This window comes from Trichosurus vulpecula, chromosome 4 (genome assembly GCF_011100635.1).
Source record: "Trichosurus vulpecula isolate mTriVul1 chromosome 4, mTriVul1.pri, whole genome shotgun sequence".
Classification (NCBI taxonomy): domain Eukaryota; kingdom Metazoa; phylum Chordata; class Mammalia; order Diprotodontia; family Phalangeridae; genus Trichosurus; species Trichosurus vulpecula.
This window is the reverse complement of record NC_050576.1, coordinates 342,171,781-342,192,207: the sequence shown is the minus strand read 5'-3', so window position 1 is coordinate 342,192,207 and position 20,427 is coordinate 342,171,781. Positions and strand designations below refer to the sequence as shown.

At 37.2% G+C, this 20,427-nt stretch overlaps 1 protein-coding gene across 2 annotated transcripts in view; it reads right to left on the bottom strand.

The window, feature by feature from the left end:
- The window catches only part of NDFIP2 (Nedd4 family interacting protein 2), a 118,774-nt gene that overhangs the window by 54,471 nt on the left and 43,876 nt on the right, over positions 1-20,427 (bottom strand). For both annotated transcript variants that reach the window (XM_036753702.1, XM_036753703.1), the window contains exons 2-3: positions 11,206-11,362; positions 4,712-4,845 (exon numbers count right to left, since the gene is read on the bottom strand). In XM_036753702.1, coding sequence (XP_036609597.1) covers positions 4,712-4,845; positions 11,206-11,362 — 291 coding nt within the window. The remainder of the gene's footprint in view (positions 1-4,711; positions 4,846-11,205; positions 11,363-20,427) is intronic.

Here is a 20,427-nt window from a genome sequence, read left to right as displayed (position 1 = left end):
AATACTTGATTTAAAAAATGTTGACTTATACCTCAGAAAGATTCAAAAGAGTAAGACCTCAAGACATCCTTTCATCATAATTTAATTAGAAAATTCTTTCCAAAGTAGTACTTTCAAGAATAGCTGAAGCACTATTTTTTTACCCATCGTACACAGAAAGGACACCTCTCATTTGGGATTACAATGTAAGACTTGGAAATTATTTACTTTGTATTTATTTAAATATTTTTAACAAATTTTTATTATATATACGTATCTATAATAAATATAAATAAAATTTATAAATATAAATAAAAATTTAAATAATAAATTTACTTTATATATCTTATACATATACTTTATATATACTAACATATAAGTATACTGTGGTGGACTAAACAGGGCAGCTAGATGGCACAGTGGATGGAGTGCCAGTCCTAGAGTCAGGAAGATTCCTCTTTGTGAGTTTAAATCCATTCTCAGACACTTACTTGCAAAGTAACCCTGGACAAGTCACTTAACCCTATTTGCCTCAGTTCCTCATCTGTAAAATAAGCTGGAGAAGGAAACGGCAAACTACTCCAGTATCTCTGCCAAGAAAATCCCAAATGAGGTCATGGAGACCCAAACATGACTGAAAAATGACTCAATGACAAATTATGCTCAATTTTAATATTTCCTTCCTCAAAACTGCTTTGCCCCTCCTTCATAAACTAATATGAACATTCTGGAGTAGAATAGTAATTTAAAAAACAATGGAAGATAAATCTAGAAAATATGTATTAATCATACACTTTTATAGATGGAAGGGGTCTTAGTGACCTAGTTTAAACTAAACTTCCCTGCTTAGCTTGGATTTGTTCAAATCCAACTGCCTGTGCATGCAGAAAAAAGATCTCTTCCAAGGGCCAGCATTCAAGCACCAGCATTCAAGACTTTTTTCTTCAAGCTCTCTCACTACTGGATCCTTCCTTACTACTCACAAACACACCCACATTTCCCCTATCCTTGATCTCTGCTTTTGTCCTACTTCTCTTCCGGCTTTGGGACTAAACTCCTGGACAAGGTAGTCTACTACAGGTGCCTCCACTTTCCCTCCTCTCACTCTTCTTAACCCCCTACAAAACTTACAAACTCAAATTGCTCTCTTCAAAGTTACCTGTGAGATCTAACTGCCAAATTCATGGCCTTTTCCCAATCCTCATTCTTCCTGACTTTTCTACAACTCTGCTCTTTGATATGCTCTTTTCTCTAGGTTTTCTGGTCAATACTCTCTCCTGGTTCTCTTCTTACAGCTGGACCATTCCTGGTCAGTCTCCTTTGCTAACCTTGAATGTCCCACAGGGCTCTCTCCTGGGCCTCTTCTCTTCTCCTGTACTAATGCACTTGGTAATTTCATCAGCTCTCTATGCTGATGATTCTAAAATCTACCTACCCAGCCCTTACCTGATCTCCAGCCTCACTTCTCCAATTGCCTTTCAAACATCTCAAACTGGATGTCCAGTAGATATAGTAAATTCAACATATTTTAAATGGAACTCATTATCTTTGTCCCTAAACTCTTTCCTATTACTACCTAGGGCATTACCATCCTCCCAGTCCCCGTCCCCCCCATCCCAAGCTTACAGCATAGGTTATACCTTCGACTTCTCACTATCTCTCACCCCATATATTCAATCTGTTGCCAAGGCCTGTCAATTTCACCTTTGCAGCAACTCTCTAAAATGTTTCCTTCTCCCCTCCCACACTACCACCACCCTGATACAGGCCCTAATTTACCCATGCTTGGACTTTTGAAATAGTCTGCTGATTGGTCTATCTGCCACAAGTCTCTCCCCTCCAGTCTATCATCCATTCAGCCACCAAAGTAATTTCCTTAAAGCACAGGTCTGACCATGTCACTCCCAAACTCAACAATCCAGTGGCTCCCTATCACCTCCAGGGCTCCAAGGTCAAATGCAAAATCTTCTGCTTGGCATTCAAAATCTTTCATTCCCTATCCCCATCCCGCACCTCATCTCCCCAGGCTTCTTACACTGCCCCTCCTCCACTACATACTCTTCAATTTGTTTGTTTGTTGTCTTCCCCATGAGATTGTTAGCTCCTTGAGGAAAGGGACTGTCTTTGGCCTCTCTTTGTATCCCCAACACTCAGCACAGTCCCTGGCACATAACAGGTGCTTAATAAATGCTTACTGACTCTCTCTCATATACACACATACACATGATCATTAAATCCTTTCATTCCTAAGGATGAAGTCCTTTGCTCAAATTCCCAAGAAACTACGTTTATCAAGAGTCAAGCACTCCAACCCTAAGTACAGCTACACCTGTCTTGGATAATCATTGCTCTAGGCCCTTCAAGAAGCAGAGCAACTGATGAGGCATCATTAATATATATCAGAAATGGGTACTTTTCCTCTAGATGGAGAACAGCCAAATGTCTTCCTTGTGCTGCTGCCATCACCTCAGAAGCTTCCCAATCTTTGTTGAAGGCACTACTATCCTTCTAGTCATTCAATTCAACTCAATAAACACCCAAGTTCGTAATCCTCTGAGTCATCATACTTCAATTTTTTTTCTCTTCCTCAGCTGCCACATGCAATTAATCCCCAAGTCTTGTGATTTCTAGCTCTATAACATCTATCATATTCAACTCTGTCTTTCCCTTCACTGTTGCAACTAATCCTGGTTTGACCAAAGATCTGTTGTTGCTTGGGTTCCTAAATGGTTCCTTTGCTTCTAATCTCTCCCTCTTCCACACAGATGCCAAAACAATCTCTCAGTCTCTCCCCTCTCCAATTCATCCTCCACACACTTAACAAAATAATCATCTTAAGTTCTAACCATTTCGCTGCCTTGCTCAAAAACACTGTAGGATAGCATGCAAACTCCTCACCCTGGCTCTTAAGGTCCTTCACAAGCTTACTTTAACCTAGCTTTCCAGATTTATCTCAGTTCAGTCCCCTTCATACATAACACATACTAGCCAAATTGTATTATTGTCTATTTTTGAACTTAACCTCCCCTCCCCACTACCTCCTTATCTCAAAATCCTCATTGGTCTTCATGGCTCTGCTACTAATCTCCTCCACTAAGCTTTCCCTGATCACCCCAGTTGTTAATGTTCTCCCTCTCTCTTACAAAATTCCTTGTATTTATATGTCTATGTACATGCTGTATCCCACTGGAAAATTAAAGCAACTTGAGGGCAGGAACTATTTTGGTTTTTTCCTTTCCATCGCTAAACCCATGAGATCCCACGATCAAGGAGAAAGAACAACAGAGCTAGCCTCCCTGCAACCCCAGACCCAAATTTTCTATCATCAGCCCACAGCACTTTATATTTTGGACTGTCCATCTTTATCATTCACTTAGGACATAAAGACCAACACATTTAACCTCATATATTCCTTTGATACTGAGTCTCTGTACCAAACTTTGCCATCAGAAGAGGCAATATTATCACACTCTAAGTCAGGAATTTAAGAGTGATCATTGAGTCACCATAAGCCTACAGCTATCTAACTAATTAGGTAACTAATTATGCTGCTTTTTTTCCACCTAAACCTACACTCTTTATTTGTCTTTTCTTCTCTACCAAAGCCCTAGAAACTTGTCCTCTCTTGCCTAGAGTACTGTAGCCTCCTCCTAACCAGATGGCTTGCCTTTAGCTTATCTTCCAGCTATTGCCAAAGTTATTTTATCCTTCCTTTAACTATTACACATTATAATTCTGTTGTCATTTTGCATTTTCCTAAATCTAAACTCTTAAAAGGTCATTTCAAAAGCACCCTGGAATGTCTTATTTCATTTGTCTTTTCCTGTAACAGTCCATTTCCTGTGCTCACCCTGAGCACAAATCCCTAAACCTCTTTATGACTGCAACATCCTACCTTTTATTAAAACTCACTCCAGTTCACTAAGCATTTTAACAGCTCCTGAAATTTCACCTTCTCCAACCACTAAGTTTTAATGGATTATGAAACTATTTACCACCCTGACCAATTTAGAGGTAGAGCTACCTTCTGAGATCATTCTCTTCAACTACATATAACATATGTACCTTACTAGCTATCAATTTATTTCTTAAATTAATTGTTTTTAATCTCTACATATCCTATAAATAAATGTGCATCCACATCAATGTGCTGTCTGTCCAGATGGTAAACTAGAAGATGGATTGGTATCTAACTCCTCCTACAACACTTGGCAGTGCATCACACATAGGAATTTGTCTTTTTTGATAATGATAGTGTTAGAATATTTGACCTAATCAGATTAGATTCTTAAAATTACACGGGCTATTTACCCTTCAACTTTAATTTGGACCTAAACAAGGATGGATTGCCCTTGTTTATTTCTTTAATTTCATCCAAAGTCAAATGATTTCATCATACAAGGCATCCATTACAATAGGTGCTGAAAATATAAAAATAATATCATTAAGCTTAAAATATAATATGGGAGGTAAGAAAAATACACCAAAAATTATTATACAAGAAAGAATGTGATAAGCACAAAGGAGGAGTCCAGAAAAAGGGCTGAGAACTCTAAAGCAGAAGAAATGATCTCACAAGCTGGATAAAAGAAGCTTCCCTGGAAAAAAGGAAGGATTTAAACATTAAAGACAGCTGGAGGATGGGGCAATTCTATTGCAGGCAGGAGAAACAAAATGGCCAAAGGCAAACAAAAACAGCATTTCTAGAAAGGATGATAATTATTTTCCTTACTCTCAGAGATGTTTCTGCTGCAGCGGCTGCCATCGCAGCAGCTTTGGCCTTCTCTGCTTCATCATACGTAGGAAGAGAGGTAGCTACACTGTAGGGTGGTGGCACAGGATAAAATTCGCTGTGAGTTTCTGTTTCTGAAGAAAAAGAAAAAAGATGAACATGAAAGGCAAAGTATGTGAAATCATTTTTGTACATACTATACAATTTTGCACATTGTACAATTCTACATCAATGATAATTTACAAAAATATAGCCCAAGGGCAAAAGGAAGGTTGAATTTTTTTTTTTAATCGTAAAGCTATTTTGCAGCTATTTTAAAGTTTTCCAGGTCTACTGCTACTACCATGAAAGAGGCAGAGGGAGGCACTAGAAAGTATACTAGACCGGGAAGCAAGGAAACTTCAGCTCTAACATTTATTAACTGTAATGTTAGGCAACCTGTATGGTCTACAGCCTAAGGGTCTTTACCTAAAAGATAAAGGAGTTGGACTAAATGATCTCACCAATCCCTTCTGCTTTCTAATAATATCCTAGGGCCTATATTTCTAGTTCGGTGTTCACTGCCTCCTATTTTGGTCTACAGTAAAAAACCCCTTCCAATCCAGTCTATAAAAATGCTATTTCCTTTTCCCAATGTACAACTTTTATCATTACCCTCTATTACTGAAAAATCTTCAATGACATATCACCAAGGATTGAACGAAAACTGTATTCTTTAGTCTGATATTCAAACCCTTTCCTAATCTAATTTCAACCTACTTTTGCAGTCTTATCTCACAGGACTCTGGCTCACATAGTCTATATTCCAGCCAAACTAGACTAAGTTCTTGAAAACATTCCAAGTCTTCCTATCTATATACCTTTCTTCATGTTATTTCCTAGATGTGAGATGACACCCACCTCCTATCTTACCAGCTAAAGCTACCACAAATGCTACATCCTCTCTTGTCTTTCTATCCAGAAGTTATTCATCCCCTCCTTATAAATACTAACTGTGCCTTAAAATAGTCTACTTTATATTGGTTTATCCCCCCTTCCTAGATTTCTAAGACCAAATGGGGCCCAATATCTAGCATATTTTATTATGTAAATATATACATTAATATTTAATAAATATTTGTTGAATTACTGTTTCCAGGAAAGAATTATTTCAAAAATCAGGTAGTGCCTATATACAAAAAAAAAAAATTGAGTACAACAGCTATTTATATGTTACTTATTTTCCAAAGAGGTATTATGATGTTTAAATATCTGTAAAAAATGTAAGTTAGACTATTTACTTTAGGATCTTAGGCATGAAAAACAAAGGAGATGCCAAAAGCACTTCACCCTTTCCACTTTCCAATTACAAAAATGTGTCATTATCTTTACAGCATCCTATATTTTAGTATTATGGCATAGCAAAAATAATACTTGATTGAGAGCCAATAGGCCTGTATTCTAGTTTCAGTTTTGCCAATAACTAGCTGTGTAAGCTTAATCAAACTATCTATTATCTTTGGGCTTTAGTTTCCCTATAACTGTTTGCTGGTTGTTTTAGCAGGAGTGACCCAAACCAAGATCCAGCAAAAGAGATTGAGGAGTAGTCTATAAGAGACAGGAAAACCAAGCTATAGGAGTAGTATCACAGGAACCTAGAGAGAAGAGAGTATTAAAGAGAAAAAGGTCACTAACAGTGTCAAAGACTTCGAAGAGGTCAAGAACAATGAAGACTAAGAAAAGGCCATTAAGTTTGGCAATTTAAGAGACCATAGTAACTTTGGAAAGAGCAGTTTCAGTTGAATGATGATGTGAGAAGCCAGACTGCAGATAGAAAAAAGGAGAAAAGGAAGAGGAAGTACCAGATATAATGCTCCCTTCCACATCACTGGGGATGAGGAATATGGCGCTCCCATGACCTGGAAAATCCGTGTAAAATTTTTTGGCTCTCCCTTCATACCAGAGAAGGACTCCAATTTTTTTTCTTTTTCTTTTATGGAGTATTTACAATACCTTATTGTAAAATTTGGATTAAGCATTTGGTCATAGGCTATATGTGTACATCAATGTAAAGTGTCATCTGCTTGGCTTTCATATTCTTTTCTTAAACTTTAACTTTTTACTTATTTTAACTTTCAGAAAGAAACTGTGTATATTTATGGTATTAAAAGATAAAATATGTTGATATTATGTAATACCATACATATATTTTATACATTTCTGTGTTTCTAAACTTCTGTGCCGTATGCTAGTCCCAGCATATTGACTGAGGCTTCCACAAAACTCCCAAAAATTCCCATTTGAGTTCTTATCCCAACCAGTGATATATCAAAACCACAATGGAAAAAACCACAATGTGGAAGGGAAAAATAAAATAAAATAAAATATTCAAGTAGATTTCTAGAGCCCAAGGGGAAAAGGAACTAAAATTATTAGTCTGAGGAGAGCCAAAAGCTGTGACTCTCATGGTACTCTCTAAATTTTACTAAAATTGACTCAAAAAACCCCAAACTTGAAAATTTAACTGACACAATTGATGTTTATAATCTGAGAAGGCTTGCTATATTCACAAAAGTAAGGTATATTCCTTGAAGAGAACATCGTATTAGGATAATATTCCTGATCTTTCTTGTTACATGTGATGAAATACAATCAATTAAGGGGAGGGAAGGGTAGAATGACAACTAAAAAACCATAAAAGCACTTCAGCTTTTTAAAAATCTTATGGTTTTATTTTACTACCTGCTTTCCTTCTATTTCATCAGGAGGTTCTAAGAATCAAATGCTTCAGAAAATGCATTGTACAAATACACGAGATGCTACTATTTTTAATATTGCAATGGTAGTCTATAATTTCTTTTTTTTTATGACTGTAAATTCAGGCACCTAAGTGTTAAACAGTTCAACAGAAAGGAACTTAAGAGGTTAACTTGACCAACCCTACCTTACTACCGAACAATGAGTTTTTCATTCTAAACTTACTACCTCACCATGCCAACAGTACTTTACACCATGTGGTGAAACTGGAAATTTTCATAATTTTGATACTTCAAAGCCTATCTTTTGTGAAAAGCACAATAATAACAAAGGCACAATTACAACAGTAATTATAACAATAATGAAACAATGTTTAGAAACCACAGTCTCAATTGCATTTACGGTCTTCTTGGGTAGAGATCTATGGAGAATTTTTGGAAGGATATGAACAAGAATCATATAAGATAAAAAGATATGACTGGGTTGTGAACTGTACCAATGGAAGAAGTACTTTCATCTATGAGATCACAGATCTACTGAAGTGTATGTTCCTAGTTTGTCTATACCAACTGTCCAATGACCAAGGCACAAAGCATTATGTCAATTTTAGAGCAATCTAGAAGACTATGATTCCTACTTTCAGTAACATTTCCTGAGCGATCAGCAAAGAATGGCAATCTATCCCTAAAATATAATGACAAATTGCGCATGGGAGTGGGGGAGTGGGGGTTGGGAAAATAAATGCATCAAAATTTTCATCAAGTGCTCAAATAATGGAGAATGTCAATTTTTTTATTTACTTATACTGTTTTAAACCACCTACTAATTAGTACTTCCCTGAAAATATACTGCAGTAGTCAAACAAATGAAGGTTATTGACACTTTTAATTCTGCCTGTTCTAAAAATATTACTGCAATCACCTAAAAGATATTTACAAAGTAAAATATGCTTAGTAGTTTGGGGATAAATTTTTGGAGCTAAATTTAGGAGAAAAAAGACAATGAAAGAATACAAAAATAAAATTTTGAAATTTACTCAATGAATCAACCAAAACTTGAGTTATTAAAATAGAACTAGTTCCAGACTTAGTGGGGCAGCTTGGTGGCAGAGTGGATAGAGTGCTGGCACTGGAGTCAGGAGAACCTGAGTTTAAATCTGGCCTCAGATTCAGACAACTTACCCTGGGCAAGTCACTTGACCCTGTCTGCCTCAGTTCCTCATCTGTAAAATAAGCTGGCAAAGGAAATGGCAAACCACTCTAGTATCTCTCTCAAGAAAACCCCAAATAGGATCACGACTCAACAACAAGTTCCAGATTTATAAACAACTCAGGAAGAACATTTAGCCCTAAGAAGTCCAAAAGTATTCATTTTGCTTATCTTTTAAAAAATGTACTACTAAATGAATATTGTAATGGATCATTAAATAAAAAACAAAAGCTTAAGAGCACAGGTATAATAAAAAAAAGATTTGATTAAAATAAAATTGAGAAAAGAAAGAACACACAAAACATAAATGTCTAAGAAAAAAAACAAACCTTTGACATTTTTCTTAAAATATACTAAGAAAAAAACCTTTGAGATTATGCCACAAGAAAAATGTTGGAAACAGCAGGAGGATTTAACCCTACTTTTCCAGGCTTCAATTATTTCTTTTCTTCTTTTTTTTTTATTTTTTCTTCAGCATAAAAATACCATCAACTCAGACCTAATAATACATCCTGAATGAAAAGGAATAATAAGTATAAGATATTGTTGATAGATGTATGTATTATATATAATCAGCAATTTTTACTACCATTACAAATATTCAGCACTTAAGATTCATAATCATCCTTGGCTAAAGTGATGTGATATATTCTATGCCAGACAGAGTAATGGAATTGAGAATACAGGACTTTAAATAAACATTTACCATCATCCAAACCACAATGACTTCAAAAAAGTTGAAAAGGTTTCTCTTCTATTCAAGGTGACCTGAAAATCAACTTTATGGTGGTACCAGAGAAAGTTAAATGAAAACTATGCTTACAGATTCACAGATTTAGGGCTGGGAGGGACCTTAAAGATTAACTAGTTCAACCACATGATGTTGTAATTGAGAAAAACTAAAGCCCAGAGAGATAAAATGACTTTTCCAAGGTCCTCAAGGAGCAAGCAGAAGTACCACGACTCAAATCCAGGTCCTCTAGCTACAAATCCAAAACAACATTTTTAAAAGCCAACACAACAACATAAACATTAGGTTCTGCCTATCTAGCATTGGCTAGAAGTGCAAGGGCTACTCACAGGTACAGTCCCACCCTAATCAGCATGAGAGCTTTGGCCTGCTCTATTTCTAAACTAGGTCAGTTTATCTTTCCTTAGGCAACCAGCACTCTTCCTGGAGGCTCACCATATTAATGCAGAACTTAGTGTGGGCAACTGATAGGCAGCTTTGAACTCCAAAGTCAAGAGTTCAGCCAGTCTCAGCCTCCCCAGGAGCTGGGGATTGCAGGAGTATTTCACCACACTCAGTCAAAGTCAACACTCTTTCCACTATGTCACAGTATGAGGAAAAAACTCTGCAACATAAAGAGAATATTTAGCATGGATGACTATAAAATTTTAAGAAAAATATTTTGCTACCACAAACAAAAAAGCAATCCCTATCTGTTCATGACAGTGTGCCGGGTTTTATATCTAGCAAATAAAGAGACCTGGTCAAGGACAAGCAATAATGATTCATGCAAATTAACAAGACCTGGAAGCAATATGCATGCAAGATTTTTGTTCAAACTCAGGTTTTGTGTAAGGTTGGATATGTCACTTCTCTTCTCTCAGGAAGTTTAGAATCACAGAGTTGGTAGGCCTTTCCCTATCTAATTTAACCCTCTTATTTTACAAATAAGAAAACTGAAGTACAAGGAAGTTAAATGACTACAAGAAGACAAGGGATTTGAATCTCAGTACTCTACCTCCAAAGCCAATATTTTTTTGTACTTTATCACAAAGTCTTTCCTTCTGGAAAATGGGGATAATTAATATGAAGTGCTTTGCAAGTTTTAAAGGACTATATGTCAGTTACAACTTAACTAGATAACTTTTTCAGCTCTCATACATATAGAGCAAGTATAACAAATAAGAAAGCAAAATTATGAATAAGCAATGCTCCAAGCATTTAGGCAATAGAGTTGGGTCAGGGAAAGTTAAAGGAGATGATTTTTAAGAGCAATTTGACAATGAAAGTAAGATAATCTGGTGGAAAACAGAAATATTCTACATAGAATATTGTCTGGGATAAAGGCTGAAAATAGTAAATAATTTTTGACAAACACATAAAATGGGAAAATTCTAGAAAAAACAAAAATAGAATAATCAGGAAGGTATGGATCTTGGGGAAAGTAAAGTATGATAGCATGTTCTATGCTACCCATAGTACTCTGGGGCCTCAGTACAGGAAAAAGAGCTAAGAATCACTTATATTGCTAAATTTCATGTGACCACCATAAACGAAATGCCATAAAGTTGCAACATAAATAACAACCAGATACACAAACAACATATTAAGTGGTTCTTTTTTTGGAAAAAGACAGTCAAAGAAGTAAAGCAACCAATTATTGTCCTAAGTACACAGCAAAAAAAGTTATGCAGCCACCAACTACCAATAACATCTTCCAAAAAAAAAACTGGGATTATATATACAAGCACACATTTCCCCTGTCTCATAAAGGCTAAGTATGCCTAATCAGAGACGAATATAAAAATTCTTAAATTACCTGAAGTCGCAGCTGCTTCCACAGTAATGCTACTGTAAGGTGGAGGAGAAGCCTCAGGTTCAAGTGCGGGTCCAGAAGGAGATGTTCGTGCTGTCTGTGTTGAAGGTGATGGCTGCTCAACAGCAGGTGATTCTGAATTATCATCTTCATTATGAAGCTAAAAAAAATGAAAGTCATCAAACATAATCAAAGAAAATGTAAGAAACTGAATACCAAAGCCTAATTTCTTCTGAGCACCTCTAAAATAATGTTAAATTTATCTAATTATGAATATTATTAAGCTAAAGAATACTTAGAAAAGAGTTGTTACTAAATGTGGTCTTTTACTTTCCAAATATAAAAAGCGAAAGCCAAGTTACGTAAATTTGTTTAATTAAAAAAAAAAAAAAAGAAGCAGCTGATTGCAAGGTACATTCTTGCCATTCTTCCAAAATAAGTTAGAATTTCCCAACCCTTCAATCACACTAACAGGACAAACCACCATAAAAGGAGTTGAAGACAGTCACTGTGAAAAAACAAAATCTACAGTCAAAAAGACGGATCGCTATCCAAGGGGATTTAGCTACTAAAATACCAAGAGATATTATTTGCAACACAATTTTATAAATGATAAACTTAATAGTATAAAATAGTCTATAAAACTTACTCTGTCTTCCTCTCAATAAAAGGCACACATTCATTAATTGATCTTCCAAAGGTAACTAAGCAGATTAAGGCCCAAAAAAAAAAAAAAAGATAGGCAGGATTTTCACTATTAATAAAGTTCATTTAACAAAATGACAAATTTCGACACTTGACAAATCTGACATTACAAGGTCATTTTTTGGAGTCAAAATTCTAAAAAGGAAAAAATATACCAATATGAACTAAGCACATCAATGAGTGTAAAAAGTGTTTAAACAAGATCACTTCCTGTTAAAGATGGCAATGTGAAAACCCAGTTCTTTCACATGCACTCGGGCTAAAAAGCCAGAATCCTACCAACACAAACTAGAATCATTTCAGACAGACCACAACTATACCATTTTGGGTAAAAGGTCTGTTGGAAGGAAAATATATAATTTGGAAAAGAAGGCAGAAAACCTTGTACAAGTAACAAACCTTCTGGAAATTAAAACAGAATAAACAGAACTCAATGACTCCAGGAGACAAGAAATATTAGAACAAAAACAAATAAAAGAAAATCACTGGATTCCCCCTAAACCATTACCAAACGAAAAAAGCTAAATACCATACTCCAAGAAATAACAAATGAAAATAATCAGAAAGTACAAAGAAATTAGGAAGAATACAGTAGTAACCTACTGAAATATGTCCCAAATGGAAAACTCTGAGAAATGTCATCACCAAAATCAAAGAAAAAATACTGCAAACAGCCAGAAAGAAAGAAAGAAAGAATTTAATGAAGTATAGTTAGCACTATACAAAACTTGGTAGCTACTATTTATCATCAGAGAAAATCTTGGAATACAATATTCCAAAAAGCAAAAGACAGTAGCATAAAACAAAGAACTTACCCTGAAAGACTGAGTATATATAACCCTATATAATAAAACATGGCCCCTTAACGAAAGGAACTTTCAAGTCCTCCTGAAGACTACAAATGAGTAAATACTTTCAAATAAGAATAGAAAGATCAAGAGAAATCTAGAGAGGTAAATGATGTGAACTATAAAGGTCATTATAATTATGATGTGCTTTCAATCTATTAGGGAGCGAACATACAACTTATGGATCCCAGAGGAAATTCAAAAAAGTAAACTAAAAGCCTGAGTTTTAAGAGGAAATAAACAGGAGCAAACAAAAGTAACATTGCAAGGAAAAAATGATGAAAAGGGGGATAGAATAGATGTAGAGAATAGGTGAATATGGAGAAAGGAATGGGAGGGGAATGGGCATTATATGAAGCTGACTTTTATTAGAAAAGAACAAAAGAAAATTGAAGACACACATAGAATTTGGTATAGAAATATGTTTAAACAGAGAAAATGGGGCAATAAAGCTTGGAAGGGTTCAGTCAAGAATGTATAAGCTAAACAAACCAACTTCAGAGAGTAGATCATAAAGGGGGAGGATTAAAAGAAAGAGCAAGAACCAGTGAAGGCTATTTATGGGCCCAAAACCTACGGTGCATCTCAACTACTCAGTGCTGACAGAGCCACAATGATTAGTGATAAGGACATGATCCTGGAGGGATAGGCTGAACACTTCCATAGTGTTCTCAACAGACCATCATCAATCAATGCTGAAGCCATTGACTGTTTACCTCAGGTTGAAGTCACTCCCTCCATAGCTGAAGCTCCAACTGAAAAAGAGGTTTTGAATGCCATTAGGCTCTTTTCACATGGCAAAGCACCTGGTGCTGATTCTATTCCAGCTTAGGTTTACAAAGTAGGGGGTCCACCGCTCATACAAAAGCTGAGAAGAGAGGGAAAGGGGGAGAGGGAGAGAGGGACGGGGGGGAGGGGAGGGAGAGCACAGTTATGGCTGCTAGTGGCCACTGTCATGATGGTTAGAGCTGAACAGGCTGACTTAGCTGTACTGTGAGGTTGTTTTTGGGAAGACCCCAGGAGGGGATCGGAGAGGTTTTGGGAGGGCGAGGCTCCATGCTGCGACATTATGTATGGAATGTTTTACTGCTCTGATAGATTGGATAAATGGCTTGTGGGATATGGTTCTCTGGTGTCTGAATAAATGGTTTACTTCTTCTAAAAAAAAAAGGTGACTGGAATTTTCCAGGTTATATGGCAAGAGGAGGTTATCCTCCAGGAGTGTAAGGATGCCTCCATTGTCCATCTCTATAAAGGTAACAGAAATAGACTGTTCTGTGACAATCACAGAGGGGTCTCTCTATTAGTCATTACTGGCAAGATTCTTGCCAGAGTCCTCCTTAAGAGTCTGGGTCCTTCACCCGGAAGATGGTCATCTACCTGAGAGCCAGTGTGGCTTCAGAAAGGGCCAAAGAATAGTCAATATGGTGTTTGCTGCATGACAACTCCAGAAAAAATGCCAGGAGCAGAACAAAGGTCTGTATATAATGTTCGTAGATCTGACCAAGGCCTTTGATCCTGTTAGTCATGAGGGCTTATGGAAAATAATGTCAAAATTTGGCTGCCCAGAGGAGTTCGTCAGTATTGTACGTCAATTTGATGATGGCATGCTGGCCCGGTTTCTAGATAATGGACATTGCTCTCATGTCTTCCCAGTCACCAATGGAGTAAAACAAGGCTGTGTGCCTGCTCCCATGCTTTTTAGCATGATGTTTTCAGCCATGTTGTCAAATGCTTTCAATAAGGATCAACACAACATCAAGGTCAGCTACCACACTGATGGTAAATTCTTCAACTTGTTTCAGTCTACAAGCCAAGACCAAAGTGGAGGGAGTGCTGGTACATGATTTTCTGTTTGCAGATGATTATGCCCTCAATGCAGCCTCTGGAGCTGAGATGCAACAAAGTATGGGTCAATTCTCTGCTGCTTGTGCTAATTTTGGCCTAACAATTAACACCATAAAAACACAAGTGCTCCGCCAGCCACTACCACACTATCCGTATGTGGAACCATCAGTTACAGCAAATGGAGAAGTTCTGAATGCTGTGGATAAGTTCAGTTACCTTGGTAGTGTACTTTCCAGGGATGTACACATTGATAATGAGGTTGATGCAGGTACTGCCAGAGTAGCTCAGTGTTTGGGAGGCTCCAAAGGAAAGTATGGGAGAGAAGAGGTATTAGACTATCAAACTAAAAGTCCACAGAGCTATACTGCTGACCTCATTGTTGTATGCCTGTGAAACCTGGACAATCTACCAGTGCCATGCCAGGAAACTGAATCACTTCCATTTGAATTGTCTTGGGAAGATTCTGAAGATCACCTGGCAGGATAAGGTAATGGACACTGAGGTCCTTACTAGAACTAAACTGCCAAGTATTCAAACTCTGCTTCAGAGAGCGCAACTTTGATGGGCTGGCCACGTTGTTCGAATGCAAAATGTACACTTGCCAAAAAGACTTTTATGGAGAACTCACACAGGGCAAGTGTTCACATGGAGGTCAGAGGAAGTCATACAAAATACTCTCAAGGTCTCTCTCAAGAACTTTGGAATTGATTGTATGACATGGGAAGACATTGGCACAGGACTGCTCAGCATGGTGTTCCCGCATCAGAGAAGGTGTTGTACTATATGAACAAAGCAGAATCGAAACAGCTCAAAGGAAACGCAGGAAGAGCAAGTTTGGAATATCCACCCCAAATGTTCACATGAACTATTTGTGCGCGACCTGTGGTAGAGCATTCCAAGCTTGTAGTGGCCTGATCAGCCACAGTTGGACACACTGAATCTGGACTCAAGCATAGTGATGTCATTTTAGTCCTCTTCAAGAACAAAGGACAGAGACCAACCACGTGTATAAATATTTTTCTCTTACATCACTGTTAATGTTTCCTGAGGGAAGAGCATAACAAGAATAACATTTTGTGAGACAATACATTCACTGTATATGTTAGCAAGATTTTTTGGAAAGTTTAAGTTTTTATTTCCATGATTAGCATCACTGGGAGAAATGCTAGAAGTAAACAGATGGAAGTCTGCAGAAACCCACAATTATTGAAAATACTGCAAAAATTCCCCAGTGCAATCCAGTACAATTTCTCCTGATTCAACTCTGAATCCAACTCATTGATGGACTAATAGTATAATGTTTTCTCATTTGAAAAAGTCAAAAAATGTCTCATTTGGGGTCTCTCAGATCTGTAAGTCCAGTATGCAACAGGTTGGCTATGATCTAAACTCTACTCTTCCTTTGCTAGACTTTTCCATTCTGGAAACTTCTAGCCCATTCCAGTCACCTAGACCTCAAAAGTCAGTCCTGCAGTATAATCAAAGATAGGAGATCAATCAGACAAGCAGGAGACTACACTCTTCCTTATAAAATTGCTGACACTCCTGTCTGTCTCTTAGATGCTCTGATGTGAAAGATACTAGGCAAAATAATAAGAGCTTGGCAACCTAGGGTACCAAGTCTTGAGGAAAGCCTTTTCAAAGGATCCATCTTTCTCCTTCCCCAGTAACCTTAAGGTAAACTGCAATCAAGGCCTAGCAACCCACCTTCCCCCACCCCAAGCAACTGAGATCCAATTGTATCATTCACCTTTAAGTACTGAGAGGCGGATGTATCCTCTGCCTTTTCCTCTCTTCCACCTTGTCCCTGGGTGTTTCAAGAGACAAGCCTTTTCCTTGTGCATAGAGCTGTAGAAAGAAGGTTTAACTTGAAGTCTGGCTTTGAAACCCAGGGCTCTGCAACTTACTATCTATGTAACATTGAACAAGTCACTCAAACTCTCTGGACTTCAGTTTCCCCAAATGTAAAATACTCGAATTTGATAGGATCTAAGGACATTTTTAGCTCTAAGATCCTAGTGACAAAAATGTGCCCCCTACTAGAGACCTACCTTCAAAATAAATGCTCAAACTACCTCCTCTTTGAAAACTTCTAATATGCAAAGCAGATAAAACAGACTAGGAAACTGTCCATCTATATTAATAAAACTGGGTAATAATTTAATTTTTAATCTGTTATTTTTTCTTTCCAGCACGAATGGTTAAGCCAGTCTCTAGCAAGTGGTTATTGGAGTTCACTGAAAAGGCTTTGTATTTTTACAGGATTCAGTAAAATCAGAATAATGAAACCTCCAAAGTAGGTCTAGGTAGGCTACAGCACATTATCAGAGATTACTTTCTCTCAAGAGAAATAAATAAAACAATAAAGACATAAATGAAGAGAGGACACATAAGAGATGGTCAGCCAGAGACGTTGTGCATGTAATAGTAAAAGAACCACATCAAGGCCTCTAGCATACTTGGCAGATCATATACGAATTTTTTTTTGAAAGCTGTAGAATGAAAATATGATCATAAATCTGGACCTGGACATACAAAAGGGTTGCTGTCTGCACTGATAGAAAGAGTATACACAAGGGCACAAATGAAAACATCAAAATAAGTTTTTATTAATTATTTTTGTAAAGAACCATTTACATGAGATCTCTCTAGTCTAGGCTGGTAGATATTAAATTGCTATACTCAATTTCACCAGATTTGATCAGAGAAATAGAAAACTGAAATTAATGTGCAGAGAATGTAGCAATTAGTGGACAGCCACCAGACAAGGAGGAGTGGGGAGTATTTAACTCAAGAGTAATATCTCAAAGTTTATAAGACAGGAAGGAAAAGGAGAAAATAAAGAACACTGCCTGTAAGGTAGGAAAGGGAAGTTATCCTTAAACTAGAATGAGCTGCTTCTTATTTCTTAACTTCCATTAACTCTTCATACTCTTTCTCAAGTTAAACATTTCTTAGTTGCCTTTTCACAGTTCTCACCCTCCGCTACCTCTACAGCTGACACTCTTGACTACCCTCCTTCTATTGCGGATCTTCTCTCTTGGATTTTCATGACATTATTCTCCCTTTTCTCCTACCTCTCTGACTTCTCAGTCTCCTTTGCAGAATCATCACCCACATACTGTTCCCTATGTATGTGTATACAAAAGGACTCAGCCCTAGGCTCTCTTTTTTCTCTCTTTGTGGTTATTTGCTGATTTGATCAGGTCTAATGGTTTCAATTACTTCTACATTGATGACTCCAAAGTGGGGGTGGGGGATGGGGGGGAAGACCTGAAGCCTCAAGGCTACATGTGGCCCTCTAGGGTCTCAGGTGCAGCCCTTTGACTTAATCCAAGAATTCCTTCCTTAACTCCGCCCCAGAGAGTCCCTATCTTCTTTAAGGCACGTCCAGGTTTCATCTTTTGCATGAGCCTTTCCTGATCTTCCCAAACGCTAATGCCCTCCCTTTAAAACTGACTTGCAATTAACAACTTTGCATCTATTAACTTTATCTTTATGCTATATTTATTGTGTACTTGTTATCTCCTCTGTTGGGACGTATGTTCATTGTCATTGGGAACTTTTGTTCTTTGTACTTGCATCCCCAGTACCTGCGTACCAAACTCAGTAAGTTTGGATTCAGTCAAAGAGCCACACTTGAGGCCCTCGAGGGCCACATGTGGACTCGAGGCCGCTGGTTCCCTACCCCTACTCTAAAGTCTATACATCTCACCCTCTTCTGTCTCCTGAACCCCTAACAATCAAACAATCAACATTCATTAAGGACTGTTTGCCAGGCACTAGCCTTCGTACTGGGGATATAAGTACAAATAAAGAAACAATTCCCAGTGACAGTGAACATACATTCCAACAGAGGAGACAAGTACACAATAAATATAGCATAAAGATAAAATTAATAGATGCAAAGTTGTTCATTGCAAGGCAATTTTAAAGGGAGGGCACTAGCATTTGGGAAGATCAGGAAAGGCTCATGAAAAAAATGAGGCCTGAACATGCCTTAAAGAAGATAGGGACTCTATGGGGTGGAGTTAAGGAAGAAATTTATTCCAGCTACAGGGGATGTAGTGTCCTGTGTTAAGAATAGAGAGAACAGTTTGTCTGGATGACAGAGTACAGGAAGAAAGGAGAATAATGTACAATGAGGCTAGAAAGACAGACTGGGGTCTAGTAAGGTTTAAAAGCTAACCCCAGGGGTAAAAGGGAACAATTGGAGTTTACTGAGTAGGAGACTCACACAGTCAGATGTACCATTTAGGAAAATTACTTTTTTAGCAATGTGTAGGAAGGACTAAAATGGGAACAGAACAATTAGGAGGCTGTGCAATAATCTGAGTAAGTAATAAAAATCTCAACTAAGGCAGTAGCTGTGTGAGTGGAGAAAGGGATAGGTTTTGAGAGATGGACAGCTCCATCTGAATGTCCCAAAGTATCTCAAACCCAATATGCCCAAATTGGAACTTATTTCCCCCCCCAAAAAAAAAATTTTTTAAAAACCCTCACCCACTTCACAAATTTCCTTTTGCTGCAGAAAGCATCACAGTAATTCCAGTTACCATGTTCACAACCTTGGAATAGCTAAAAATTTATACTCAAATCCAAGGGCTTAAGAATGCACAAAACATTTAATTTCTTTTCCTTTTGCAAAACATACTATAACATTACCCCTCAGCTCCAGTTTGGTTTCTTAGGGGAAGGAGAAGCGAATACCACAGGAAGAAAGGATATAATTTATTTTCTTTTTTTATTAATTTACTTATTATTAGCTTTCAACATTTGCTACCATAAGATTTTGAGTTTCAAATTTTCTCCCCTTCCTTCTCTTCCCCCCTCCCCAAGATGGCATGCAATCTGATATAGGGTCTACTTATACATTCATATTAAACATATTTTCACATTAGTCATGATGTAAAGAAGAATTCAAACTAATGGGAGGAACCATGAGAAAAAAGAAACAAAACAAAATAACAAGAGAAAAGGGGAGGAAATGGTATGCTTCCATCCACTTTCAGCATTTTCTATTGTGAGTTTTTTGGAGCTGTCTTAGATCTTTGCATTGCTGAGAAGAGCTAAGTCTATCAAAGTCAGTCATAACACACTGACTGTGTACAATGTTCTCCTGGTTCTGCTCATTTCACTGAGCATCAGTTCATATATGTCTTTCCAGGTTTTCCTGAAGTCGGCTTGTTTATCATTTCTTATAGCACAATAGTATTCCATTATATTCATATACCACAATTTGTTCAGCCATTCCCCAATTGATGAACATCCCCTCAATTTCCAATCCCTTGTCACCAAAAAAAGAGATGCTATAAATATTTTTGTACATGTGGGTCCTTTTCCCATTTTTGTGATCTCTTTGGGATACAGACCTAGAAGTGGTATTGCTGGGTCAAAGGGTATACACGGTTTTATAAACCTTTGGGCATAATTCCAAATTGCTCTCCAGAATGGTTAGATCAGTTCACAATTCCATCACAAATGCAATAGTGTTCCAATTTTCCTACATCTCCAGCATTTTCATTTTCCTGTTTTGTTATGTTACCCAATATGGTAGGTGTGATGTGATACTTAAGAGTTGTTTTGATTTGCATTTCTCTAATCAATAGTGACTTAGAGCCATGATTGTAGATAGCTTTAATTTCTTCATCTGAAAACTGCCTGTTCATATCCTTTGACTATTCATCAATTAGGGAATGACTTGTATTCTTACAAATTTGACTCGGTTCTTTACATATTTTAAAAATGAGGCCTTTACCAGAGACACTGGTAGCAAAAATTCTTTCCCAATTTTCTGCTTCCCTCCTAATCTTGATTGTATTAG